Source organism: Leptonychotes weddellii, chromosome 5, assembly GCF_054177405.1.
Source record: "Leptonychotes weddellii isolate Sample4059 chromosome 5, ASM5417740v2, whole genome shotgun sequence".
Lineage (NCBI taxonomy): Eukaryota > Metazoa > Chordata > Mammalia > Carnivora > Phocidae > Leptonychotes > Leptonychotes weddellii.
Genome location: NC_138373.1, coordinates 92088293 through 92102437, shown reverse-complemented (window position 1 = coordinate 92102437; position 14145 = coordinate 92088293). Strand labels below are relative to the sequence as shown.

The 14145-nt window shown below is 36.6% G+C and overlaps 1 protein-coding gene across 3 annotated transcripts in view; it reads left to right on the top strand.

The window, feature by feature from the left end:
• The window catches only part of PKP2 (plakophilin 2), an 87997-nt gene that overhangs the window by 29817 nt on the left and 44035 nt on the right, over positions 1–14145 (top strand). For all 3 annotated transcript variants that reach the window (XM_081821469.1, XM_081821468.1, XM_081821467.1), the window contains exon 5: positions 12221–12428. In XM_081821469.1, the coding sequence (XP_081677595.1) occupies positions 12221–12428 (208 nt within the window). The remainder of the gene's footprint in view (positions 1–12220; positions 12429–14145) is intronic.

Below are 14145 nucleotides of genomic sequence, written 5' to 3'. Positions count from 1 at the left end.
AGCCAAAGGCAGACGCTTAACCGAGCCACCCAGGCGCCCTTAAAAATAATTTTAAATTCCAGTTAGTTAGCATACAGTGTAACATTAGTTTCAGGTGCACAAAAGAGTGATTCAACACTTACAACACCTGGTACTCATCACAAGTGCCCTCCTTCATCCCCGTCACGTGTTTAACCCATCCACCCACCCACCTCCCCTCTGGTAACCATCAGTTTGTTCTCTATAGTTAAGTGTCTGTTTCTTGGTTTGCCTCTCTCTCTCCCTTTTCCCCATGCTTATTTGTGTTGTTTCTCAAATTGCACATGTGAGTGAAATCATATGGTATTTGTCTTTCTCTGACTGACTTATTTTGCTTAGCATAATACCCTCTAGCTCCATCCATGTTATTGCAAATGGCAAGATTTCATTCTTTTTTATGGCCAAGTAATACTCCATTGTGTATATATACCATCTCTTTATCTGTTCATCAGTCAGTGGACACTTGGGCCATTTCTATAGTTTGGCTGTTGTAAATAATGCTGCTGTGAACATAGGGGTGCATGTACTCCTTTGAATTAGTATTTTTGTATTCTTTGGGTAAATACCCCATAGTGCAGTTGCTGGATTGTAGGATAGTTTTATTTTCAATTTTTTGAGGAGCCTCCATACTGTTTTCCACAGTGGCTGCACCAGTTTGTGTTCATTCCCACCAACAGTGTATGAGGGTTCCTTTTTCTCCACATCCTCATCAACACCTGTTGTTTCTTGTGTTGTTGATTTTAGCCATTCCGACAGGTGTGAGGTGATAGCTCATTATAGCTCTTTTGCCCATTTTTATTTGGGTTTTTGTTCTCTTGTCATTGAATTTTGACATTTATGTATTCTGGGTATAAGTCTTTTTTAATTTTTTTTTTCCAGATACATGATTTGGAAATACTTTCTCCCAGTTGTATTTTATCTTTTCATTCTTTTAACAGTTTTTAATTTTGATGGAGTCTAATTATAAATTTTTTCTTTATGGATTGTGCTTTTCATGGTTATCCAAGAAATCTTTCTGGACACTCACTCTAAGGTCACAAAGATAATCTATATATTCTTCCAGAAGTTTTATAAGTGTCAGATTTTATAGTTGGTCTACCATCCACTTGGGATGAATTTTGTATATATTGCAAGATGTGGACTGAAGTTTCTTTTAAAAGATATAAATATATTTATATGAGCAATTGTTTAGGTGCCATTTGTTGAAAAGACTATTATTTTGTGTCTAAACTGTATTTCTGCCTTTGTTGAAAATGAATTGATCACATATATGTGAGTCTTTTTCTGCACTATGTATTCTATTTCATTGATCTATTATTGGTCTGTCTTCATGCTAATCTCATACTGTCTTGATTACTATAGTTTTATATATTAATATAGTTTTATATTGAAGATGCTAATGTTAGTCCTCTGACTTTATTCTTTTTCAGGTGATTTTGGCTCTTCTAGGCCTTTTGCTATCACATGAATTTTAGAATCTATTTCTTTATGAAAAAACTGCTGGGATTTTGTTTGAGATTGCATTGAATCTATAGATCAGTATGTGGAAAATTTTCATCTAAACAATATTGAGTCTTCTGACTCCTGACCATGGTATAGTTCACCATTTATTTAGGTCTTTAATTGCTCTCAGCTGTATTTTGTAGTTTTACTGCAATATTACTAAATTCACTTTTAGCTGTAGTAGAATATTTGTAGATTCATCAGATTTTCTACATAGAGCATGCCGTCTGCTAATAAAGACACTTTTGTATCTTTTCAATCTGGAGAATTCTATTTCTTTTTTCTTTTTTTCTTATTGTATTGGCTAGAACCTCTAGTGCAATATTAAAAAGAAGTGAGAGTGGACATGTCTTGTTCTTGATCATAGGGGGAAGCATTTGGTTGTTCTTTCACTGTTAAGTATGGTGCAACCTGTAAGTTTTTGTTTGTTTGTTTTCAGGAATTTAATCTGGGAGGTTTTTATGTGGTTCTTTTTGGAAGGAAGTAAGAAGTTTTGTATTTTAGTATTTTTAACACCATTTCTTTTTCCTACTTTTTTAGCATTATAATTGAATTATATTGATAATATAGATAAGCATTATTTTCAGGTGTACAGTGTGATATATGTCTATATTGTGAAATGATCACCACAAGTCTGGTTACCATCTGTCACCATACAGTTACAATTTTTTTTCTTGTAATGAGAACTTTTAAGTTCTACTCTCTTAGCAATTTCAAATATACAGTACAGTATTAATAACTAGTCTTCATGATGTACATTACATCTTCATGACTTGTTTTCTAACTGGAGGTATGTATCTTTTGACCACCTTCACCCATTTCACCCATGCCAAACCCCCTGTCTCTGGCAACCACCAGTCTGTTCTCTGTATCTTTGATTTTGTTGTTTGTTTGTTTGTTTTTGGATTCCATGTATACGTGGGATTATGTAGTATTTGTTCGCTTTTTCACTCAGTATAATACCCTCAAGATCCATCCATGTTGCAAATAGCAGGATTTCCTTCTTACTTATGACTACATAATATCCCGTTGGGTATATATACCACATTTTCCTTATCCATTCATCCATCAATGGATACTTAGGTTGTTTCCATGTCTTGGGTCTTGTAAATAATGCTGTGGTAAAAATGGTAGTTTATCTTTTTGAGTTAGTGTTTTCATTTCCTTCTGATAAATATCCAGAAGTAGAATTTTTGAGTCACAAGGTGGTTCTATTCTTAACTTTTTGAGGAACCTCCATGTTTTCAGAGTGCTTGTACCAGTTGATGTTCCCACCAACAATGCACAAGAGTTCCCTTTTTGCCACATCCTTGCCGATACTTGTTATTTCTTGTCTTTTTGGTGATAGCCATTCTGACAGGTGTGATATGAGATTTCATTGTGGTTTTGATTTGCATTTCCCTGATGATTAAGAATGCTGAACACCTTTTCTGTATGTCAGCCATCTGTAGGTCTTCTTTGGAAAAATATCTGTTCAAATCCTCTTCCCATTTTTTAATTGGATTGTTGTTGGCATTTTGCTATTGAGTCATGTGAGTTCTTTATATATTTTGAATATTAACCCCTTATCAGATATATGATTTGCAAATATTTTCTCCCATTCCATAGGTTGCCCTTTTCATTTTGTGATGGTTTCCTTTGCTATTTGGTCTAGTCCCACTTGCTTATTTTTGCTTTTGTTGCCTTTTCTTTTGGTGTCATATCCAAAAACCCATTGCAAAGACTGATGTCAAAGAGCTTACTGCCTAGGTTTTCTTCTAGGAGTTTTATGGTTTCAGGTCTCATATTAAAGACTTAATCCATTTTGAGTTAATTTTTGTGTATGGTGAAAGACAGTGGTCTAGTTTCATTTTTTTTGCGTGTGGCTGTTCAGTTTTCCCAACACCGTTTGTTGAGGAGACTCTTCTTTCCCCATTGTGCATTCTCAGCTTCTTTGTTGTAAATTAATTGACCGTATGTGTGTGGGTTTGTTTCTGGAGTGTTTATTCTGTTCCATTGATCTGTGCATCTTTTTATGCCAATATACTGTTTTTATTACTATAGCTTTTTAATGTAGTTTTGAAATCAGGAAGTATGATGCCTCCAGTTTTATTTTTCTTAAGATTGATTTGGCTAAAGAAACAGACTCTTAACTATAGAGAACAAACTGATGGTTACCAGAGGGGAGGTGGGTGGGAGTAATTGGTGAAATAGGTGATGGGGATTAAGAAGTGCACGTGTCCTGATGAGCACTGAGTGATATACAGAATTGTTGAATCACTGTATTGTACATCTGAAACTAATATAACACCATATGTCAACTATACAGAAATTAAAATTTTTTTTAAAGTTTAAAAAAATAAAATGCTTGTCACCGTCTGGCCAAAAAAAAAAAAAAATAAGGGTCTTTTGTTTTTGTTTTTTACCTTTGGGTCTTGAGAATACTTCTATCATAAAAAAAAAAAAAGATTGATTTGGCTAGGGTCTTTTTGTGGTTCCATATAAATTTTAGTATTGTATGATCTATTTTTGTGAAAAATACGATTGGAATTTTGATAGGAATTGCATGGAATCTGTAGATTGCTTTGGGTAGTATGGATATTTTAACAATATTAATTTTTCTAATCCATAAACATGGAATATCTTTCCATTTATATTTGTCTTCAGTTTCTTTCATCAGTATCTTATACTTTTTAGTATACAGGTCTTTCTCCTCCTTGGTTAAATTTATTCCTAGGTATTTTTTTATGCAATTGTAAATGGGTTTGTTTTCTTAATTCTGATAGTTTATTATTGGTATACAGAAATTCAACAGATTTTGCATATTGTATCCTACAACTTTACTGAATTTATTGATTAGTTCTAGTAGAGTTTTGGTGGAGTCTTTAGGGTTTTCTATGTCATCTGAAAATAGTGACAGTTTTACTTTTTCCTTACCAATTTGGATGCCACTTATTTCTTTTTCTTGTCTAATTGCACCAGCTAGGACTTCAATACTATTTAGAATAAAAGTGGTCAGAATGGACATCCTTCTTTTGTTGCTGATCTTCAGAAGAAAAGCTGTTAGCTTTTAATCATTGAGTATGATGTTAGCCGTAGGTTTTTCATAAATCACCATTCAAGTTGAAGAACTACCTTTATCTCTAATTTTACAGAGTTTTTGTTTTAGTTTTTTACTCAGGAATGGTTGTTGGATTTTATCAAATGTTTTATTTGCCCATTAAAATATTTCTATGGTTTTTATCTTAATTTTGCTAATATGATAAGTTACTTTGATTTTTAAATGTTATCCCATTCCTGGGATAAATCTCACTTGGTCATGATGTACTGTTACTTTTTAAAATTAGATTTGTTAAAATTCTGTTAAAACAATTATGCAGCTATATTTATAAAGGATATTGATCTATAATTTTCTTTTCTTGTAATGTCTTAGTCCAGTTTTGGATTGAGAGTAATACTAGCTTCACATTGGAAAATGTTCTCTCCTCTTCAATTCTCTGAAAGTTTGATTGTAATTGATATTAATTCTATCTTAAATGTTTGGTAGAATTCACCAGTGAAGCCAGTTGGACCTGAAGTTTTCTTGTGAGAGGTTCTTAACTATACTCAGGGCCTTCAGATCATGAGACTGACACACTGCCTACTGTACTAAGGAGGCTAACTAGGTTCTTAACTATGAATTCAGTTTCTTCATGATACAGGGCTTTTTGGGCTATGTATTCTTCCTAGTGAACTTTCGTGGTTTGTGTCTTTCAAAGACTTTGTCCATTTCATCTAAGTTGTCCCGCTGCTCTTCATTTCTTTGTATAGATGTTATCTGTTATTTCCCATTTCCTAAAGAATTTTCTTTAAAATTTATGCTAGTGCAGGTCTCCTGGTGATAACTATTTCAGCTTTTGTATGTCTGAAAAGGAATTTGTCTTTGCTTTTGAGAGATTTTCACTCGCAGTAGAATCCTAGGTTGAGAGATTTTTATTCCAGTACTTGAAAGTTGTTGCTTCACTGTCTTCTCACTTGCATTGCTTCAGACAAGAAGTGATCTATCATCTTTATTGTTCCTCTGTACATACTGTTTCTCTCTCTGCCCACCCAAGCTGCTTTTAAGATTTTCTCTTTATCACTAGTATTGAGCAGTTTGGTCACAATGTGCTTCGGTGTAGTTTTCCTTAGGTTTCTTGTGCTTGAGAATTCACTGAGTTTCTTAAATTTGTAGATTTTTACTTTTCATCAAATTTTGGAGTTTGGGTTGGATTTTTCAACCACTAATTCTTCAAATATTTTTTCTGTCCTTTGGAAACTTGTTACATACATATTTGTCTGCTTGAAGTTGTCTCATAGCTTATCCATACTCTATTCTTTTTTTTTTTTTTAAAGATTTTATTTATTTATTTATTTGAGAGAGAGAGAGAAACAGCATGAGAGGGGGGTAGGGTCAGAGGGAGAAGCAGGCTCCCCGCTGAGCCGGGAGCCCGATGTGGGACTCGATCCCAGGACTCCAGGATCATGACCTGAGCCGAAGGCAGTCGCTTAACCAACTGAGCCACCCAGGCGCCCTCCATACTCTATTCTTTTTCTTTAGTTTTTTTTTTTTTTCTGTGTGTTTCCTTTTAGGTATGTTTAATTGCTATGCTTTAAAGTCACTAATCCGTTCTTCAATGTTTAATATGCCATTAGTCTCACTTGGGGTTTTTTTTAAATCTTCTTTCTCTACCTGACATGTTCCATCCTTCCTCGAGATTTCTGAACATATGAAAGACTGTTAAAATAGCTGCTTGAATGACCTTGTCTGCTAATTCTAATATCTATGTCCATTTCTTATTTGCATAACTGGAAATGTTTCATTGAATGCCAGGTATTATGAATTTTACCTTGTTGGATGCTCGGTATTTTTATATTTCTGTAAATATTCTTGAGCTTTGTTCTAGGATGTAGTTGCTTCAAAACAGTTTGATCCTTTAAAATCTTGCTTTTGAGATTTGTTAGGTGGGACCAGAGCAGCATTTATTCTAGGACTAATTAACTCTGCTTGTTGAATTCCATTTGGGTTTTCCCCTCACCAGACTATAGCCTGAGAACTCTCTCGAGACAGTGATCTTTGACAGCAGTGGGGCTCACCTTGCTTGTTTTCCATCCCTGAGGGATCACTGTCCATCATTGCTACATGTCCAGTTCTTGAAACCATTGCATGTTTTATCTGTTTTTCAAAATTGTTTCAGGTGGTAGGCAAATCCAGTCCTCACTGTTGAGTCATTATCAGTTTTGATAAATAATTCCCTAATAAATTCTCCCTGAAATTGTGTAAACTTACACCCCAGTAACATTGTATCCCAGTGCCCATTGCCCATTTACCTGTACCATCACGAGATTATTCTTTGTTTGGTTTTGTTAATCTAATAAGCAAAAAAAAAAAAGCCATCTCTTTATGGTAGAAATTTTCCTATTTTTTGAAATCAAGACTAATAGTTGGTCATTTAATCAGAGTTACAGAGAAAAAAAAATTAATTATACACACATACAATTACACAGTTTGTCTTAATTTTTCATAAACTATGCCCACTATGTATATCATCTGCAATTTTTAGTTTCTTTAAAGTGAAATGAGAACTTAATGGCACTAATTCATCTGAGTTCAAATCCTTCTGGATTTTTACATTTTCCCTAGTCTTTTACATTAATTTTGTCCAAAAATAATTACAGAGCTTTATAGAGCTGTTTACCTTTATCTAGTCTTTCCAAAGCATGCAGATTGGTTTTCAGAGAGACAGAACTCTTTTCACATTTATATTTCTTTCATATTTAGGACAGGTAAATAAATTACATGATTACAGTAACAAGTATAGTTGGCCTAAATACATTGGGAAACACACCTAAGTTATCCTTGGAAAACATGTGACTCATCTAGTAGAGATGGGAGTGCAAAGCCCAACACAGAGTAACCTACCAGCTTTGATAGTACTCAGGGAATCCATAAGGTTCACAGAGGGAATAAAGAGAATGTAGGTAATCCTGCAGGTCAGTTAAGTAGAGTCAGACAAAAGAGTTCTGTTGACTTTTTTTTCCTACTAAGATCTGTATTTCCGTAATGATTTGTAGGAGTTCTTTACCTATTATGCATATTATATATAATCCACAGTGTTAACCCATCTTATGGTATCTTTCATCATGCAGGATTTTTTTTTTTAAAGATTTTATTTATTTATTTGACAGAGAGAAATACAGCGAGAGAGGGAACACAAGCAGGGGGAGTGGGAAAGGGAGAAGCAGGCTTCCTGCTGAGCAGGGAGCCCGATGCAGGGCTCGATCCCAGGACCCTGGGATCATGACCTGAGCCGAAGGCAGACGCTTAACGACTGAGCCACCCAGGCGCCCCTTTTTTTTTTTTTTTTAAGATTTTTTTATTTATTTTTGTTTAATTTTTAAAAACATGCACAAATATATGCTTGTTGTTTAAAAAAATACAAAGTAACAAACTACTTTCATAACTTATACCCCCATCATTTCTTCCAAGCTCCCTAGTTTCATTTCCTCCTTTATGACTGTTTGAATGGAAATACATAGATATTTTATACAGTTTTTTCAGTAACACTATATCACAAGCAGTTTGTCATAACATTACCAATATTTTGCATACCTCGTATTAATGGTGGCATATTAACGGTGACAGTAGTAGCTACCATGTTTTGAGTGAATACTATATACCTAGCATGCAGATTGTTATTCTTAGATAATTTCCATTTGACTGGTGAGGAAACTGTAATGACTAATAAAATATTGGTCAGTTCTAATATTGCTCTGCCTCTTCCATGGAAACCTCAACATAAAGATATGTGACAATCATTAACCAGTCTTCCCCTGTTGTTGGACATTTATGGTTTCAAATTTTGCACCATTATAAATAATGTAGTGACAATTACGTGTGTGTTCATTTCAATTTATTTCCAAGTAAAGGTTATTAGAAGAGAATATTTTTAAAGTTTTTGACACATATTGCCAATTGCCTTCCTGAAAGGTTATACCAGTTTACAGGGAGTGATTAATTCTAATGGGAAGGAAAAGAGAGAAGGGGGTGACATTTCACAGAAGTGACATGTGAGCCAGCTCATGCAGAATGAGTAGGGCTTTGCCGGAAGTGAGGCATAGTGGTCAGAGCATTCCAGACAGGAAAGAAAGAGCAAAGGCACCAGGGCACAAGGGAGCCCTTGCCCCAAAGGAGTCACCCTCTGCTTATTTGCCACCAGAAATCCTCATCATTTATTTTATAGTTCGCAGGAAAGAGAATCAGAATAGAGCTGTTCCGTATATTTAGAAACCATCTCAAATGAAAGTTCTTTTGAAGTTCTGAGACATTCATGTTAGTCTGTTTCTTTTTTCCTTTCCCCAGAGGGAGAACAAATCCCCTGAGGATTCGGTATAACTGGGAAACGCATGCAACCTCTCTGGTCCCATCTGCTTCCCTGAATTTAAAGGGGGCAAGGACAGTACATTTGACATTGGCCCTAATGTATATAGGATCCATCAGCAACCGTCCTTCTAGTTATATGCAGTAAGGTGAATGTCATCAACTTCTTGGATTTGATACTGATTTTGTTTCAATCTGCTTGATAAAATGGATGAAAGTTACTAAAGTCTATTTTTTAATTTGGGCTAGGTGCTAGACAATAGGGAGTCAAATTCTCCAGTAACTAGAGCTGTAGCAGATTTCAACCTTTATCTGAGCATGGTGTGTCTGCAATGACTTCTTTCCGGGCTGGCACAAGTGCTGAAAGCCAAAGGGATAGAGGTGACAGGGTAAGGGAAGCCTGCCGTCTGAGCGCCCCCCCGCCGCCTTTTCCCCCCAGTCAGGGCAGTGGAGACTTCCACATGCCACTTCTTGCTAATTCTGTAATTGCATCTGGAAATGAAATATGGCCAGTAAGCCACTTTGCATCATATTTTGAAGAAGGCAACTTATAAATTATAAGTTAAGTAATAAAATATTACTGAAGTTTGCAAAGTACCTTCAGGACAAACAGGATTTTCTTTTTTTTTTTTTTAATTTTTTTTTTTTTTAATTTATTTATTTGACAGAGAGAGACACAGTGAGAGAGGGAACACAAGCAGGGGGAGTGGAAGAGGGAGAAGCAGGCTTTCCGCCGAGCAGGGAGACCAATTGTGGGGCTCGATCCCAGGACCCTGGGATCATGACCTGAGCCAAAGGCAGACGCTTAACGACTGAGCCACCCAGGCACCCTATTTTTTATTTTTTTAAGATTTAATTATTTATTCGACAGACAGAGACACAGTGAGAGAGGGAACACAAGCAGGGGGAGTGGGAGAGGGAGAAGGAGGCTTCCCGCAGAGCAGGGAGCCCGATGTGGGGCTCGATCCCAGGATCCTGGAACCATGACCTGAGCCGAAGGCAGGCGCTCAACGACTGAGCCACCCAGGCGCCCCCCAAACAGGATTTTCTTTTCGCGTCTGATGTTTATACTGCTGGTGTGCAGATTTAGTATAGGTGGCATTTATGAAGTTTACAGAGTGTAAATTTAACCATTTTAAAACCTAACTATGAAATAGAAATTGATGGAATTAGGGAAACATGTGAGTTACAGACTGTTTTAAAATAAATTGTGCCTTTCTGCTTTTAAGGAAGTGTAATAATGAGAATAGATGAAGTGATCAAATAGATGATCTGTTGGACCAGAATTAATTGATAGCTAAGTATTCTTTCTCATTGGCATTGTCACACAAATATATTAGAATGGTTCTAGACATAGCCCAACAAAATTGCTGTGAGCAGTTTACCAGTTGTGTCCTGTTCTGCAAATGAATGTCTCCTCTGAAGGGAGCAATAAATGGAAGTGGTACTCCTCATTACTACCAGCGAAGCCTTAAAGGCACCAAAAGACTACTCTCTCTCTCTCTTTTTTTAAGAGAAGGAAGGGGGGTGGGCAGAGGGAGAAGGAGAGAGAATCTTAAGCAGGGCTCCATGCCCAACATGGAGCCTGATCGGGGACAGGATCCCACATCCCTGAGATCATGACCTGAGCCAAAATCAAGAGTTGTATGCTTAACCGACTGAGTCACCCAGGTGCCCCAAGAGTACTTAATCTCTTAAGGTTCTTAAGAAGCTATTTATCAGATAACACCTGGAAGTGGGTGGAGGAGTCATCATCTGTTTTATTATTATTATAGTTACTATTTTTAAACCTTGACTTTTATTCTTGCCTTGCTAGTCTTCTTCCCAATCCTAACAAAGGGAGATGTCAAATTGGAACATTATGTCTTAAATACCATTTATCTGTCTATGAAAGGGAAACTGGAATTTGATGATACATAGAAAATATGAAAAGATGTTATGAGGCCCAGAGCATGAACTGTTGTGCAGTTAGGGCATCATTTGTAGGTGATGAACTTGATCCGAAAGGGAAACACCTGCCCATTCACAACAACAGTTATATCCTAAAAATTTCTGCATTAAGATGGTGAAAATGACTGAGATCTTTACCAAAAGTTCTTACTAAAAATTTCTGAGGGTGCCTGGGTGGCTCAGTCAGTTAAGCATCAGACTCTTGATTTTGTCTCAGGTCATGATCTCAGGGTCATGAGATGGAGCCCTGCATCAGGCTCCACGCTCAGCGTGCTTGGGATTTCTCTCTTTCCTTCTCCCTCTGCTCCTCCCCACTCACACTCTGTCTCGCTCTCTCTAAAAAACAAATAAATTTTTCTGCATCAGATGCCAGTGGAAGTCTATGAGAAGGAAAGCCCTCAGTCTGCAACTTAACATTTCTCTTCAGCAACCCATGTCCACCTCTTGATTTTTTTAGATAATATTTGCAGCCTGAAATATAAAATCACTTTGCTCAGATTGTCATTATTTGATGTTTTCTTGAACAACCATCCATTTCAGAATCTAAATCATCTATTTTTCTATTCCTTGTTCTGGCCCTTTCTCAGCACACTCTTTCTTGCATATTTGGATCGGAGAAATGTTTCTAAAATAGCATCTCAAAAAGTTGTAAAGTTACATTATTTACTTAAATTAAAATGCTTGCATAATTTTTATATAAATCTTTTTAAATACCCAAAGCAATTGATCATAAAAATTGCTGGCATTTAGGATTAGTTTGCACTGCTACTACCGTTGCTATGGTAAATGAATCTTTATTTCTACTGTTAATGAAATTGAGCCTTTTGTTTGTGTTGACTGTAAAATTCTTTCCTGGAAAAAACACTCATGTAATGTGCTGTTCTTCCATAAAACGCCTCATTCCTTGCATGCCCAGGTCTGTTCATCTTCATTATGCTCAAGGCTTTTATAACTAAACTCTTTCTATCCACTTCGCTATCACTTACCTACCTTCTGTCACTTCATTTTCCCCTTCAATTATCTCATAGGTTTCAGCCTTCGCAAATTTATTGTTAGCTCCTTGATGAGAGGTACTGCCTGATAGTGCGTCTCAGGTTGTGTCTCCGTTGTTGTTTGATGGGAGTTCTAATCCACATTAGTGAACTTCATCTGTTCATTCATATTACAACCAATGTCTTTAATGCCACATCAGAATAAATATCTGAAATACACATGCATTTCTTTCCCAGGTTAATCAGCCCAGTGTCTTTAATGCCACATCAGAATAAATATCTGAAATACACATGCATTTCTTTCCCACGTTAATCAGCCCAATGTCTTTAATGCCACATCAGAATAAATATCTGAAATACACATGCATTTCTTTCCCAGGTTAATCAGCTTCGTGGCATCCCCAAGCTGCTACAGCTCCTAAAAGTTCAGAATGAAGATGTTCAGCGAGCCGTGTGTGGGGCCTTGAGAAACTTGGTATTTGAAGACAATGACAACAAATTGGAGGTGGCTGAACTCAATGGGGTACCTCGGCTGCTGCAGGTGCTGAAGCAAACCAGGGACTTGGAGACTAAAAAGCAAATAACAGGTAGTGCTTACAGAATTTTAGGACATAGGACATAGGACAGGGTACCCCAGCTGGATATGTTATCTGTTTTTTCTTAAGGTTCCCGGAACCAGTGGTTGATGGGCTCATCATTATCTGAGAGGTGGCTTTCAGGGAACATTGTCACCCTGCTGAGTTAGACCCCAGATTCAGGTCAAGTTGGAATTCCTTTTTTTCTGAAGGGGAAATTATTTTGAGGCTTTGTTCAATATTTTTCATTAAAAACTGTGACTTTGAGTACATGTTTTTAAAACAACTTTACAAGACTCACAGCCTAGAAATCCCGCATCAGTTTACTAACAGCCAGTTGTGTAGTTTGAGGATGTGTGAGGTTTTAGTACTGCCTTGGGTGTCCAAGGCATTCATTCAGAAGAGACTCAATAGGAACCACACCCAGTTATTTTTATTATATACTTGGTAATCCACTCGCTGGATCTATGTGAAGAAAGCGAATCAGGGAGTCAAATAGTGCCCGAATGTAGAGGGTCAATTTAATCAAATAGTCAAAATACAGGAAATGTTGTTTCCCAATCCTTCCATTACCTGGACCCCTCAAAATACCTGCTCCCTAGCCCACCCATCCCTGCACCCTAAAAAAAGAAAAAAAGATGAAAGTGGCTGGATGTGGTTTTTTTTAATTCTCTACTTCATATTTCAAAATACTGATTTGTACAAATAAATATCTTCTTTCTGCCCAAGAGATTAGAAGGATGAAATAATCTGATAGCATTAAAGCAACAGTTTTAGTAACCCTTGAAACATGGAGAAGAGAGACCTAGTTTCATTTAAATGAATAGTACATATGGTAGAGGAGAAAATGGTGCATCGATGTTCAAGCTCACCCTCCTCGCCATCACCTTCAGCTCCCTGCTGGTGCTCCCTGCACACATTACAGACTGCGATTGTCAGTAGGATTGCCCTGGGGAAACTTAATTAAGTAGCTTCAGTGGCCCAGGTGGTAAACATACATTTTTAATTTAATTATCACGGAAAGGTTCTGAGGTATTTTTAGGTATTATTGGGTGATTAAATCTCACTTTTATAAATGAGAAAAGTAAAGCCCAAAGAAGTTAACCCTTTTTAATATATCCTATAAAAGTATTTTTAAGTACTAATGCTTGACAGTGTTATTTATTTAAAAGGAGGTATTTCACAAATATTATTTTAAATTGAATATATTCTGCACTTCTGCCATGTCCACTTTACCATAAAGCAGTTCTTTTTTCTTTTTTTTATTTAAAGATTTTTTAATTTATTTATTTGAGAGAAAGAGAAGAGAGAGATAACGAGATAGAGCACAAGCTGGAGGTGGGGAAAGGAGATGGAGAGGGAGAAGCAGACTCCCTGAGGCTGAGCAGGGAGCCCGACGCGGGGCTCGATCCTAGGACCCTGGGATCATGACCTGAGCCATCGCTTAACCGACTAAGCCACCCAGGCGCCCCCAATAGTTCTTTTTTTCTGTAGAAATGTTGCCATTCAATCTTCTCTGCCCATTTATATCTTAAAATAATCACATATTTTTCTATCTTGATATATTTTAATTTTATAAAACTGTATGAAGGGTCGTACCATGCTGCCCTTCTGCCAGCATGCTGTCTTGTCCCATGAGAAATTTCCTTCCATATTTATGACTTATATTAAAATACCTACAGAAATTAAGGGTGATCTCACTCATTCATTGATTCATTCATGCATTCAG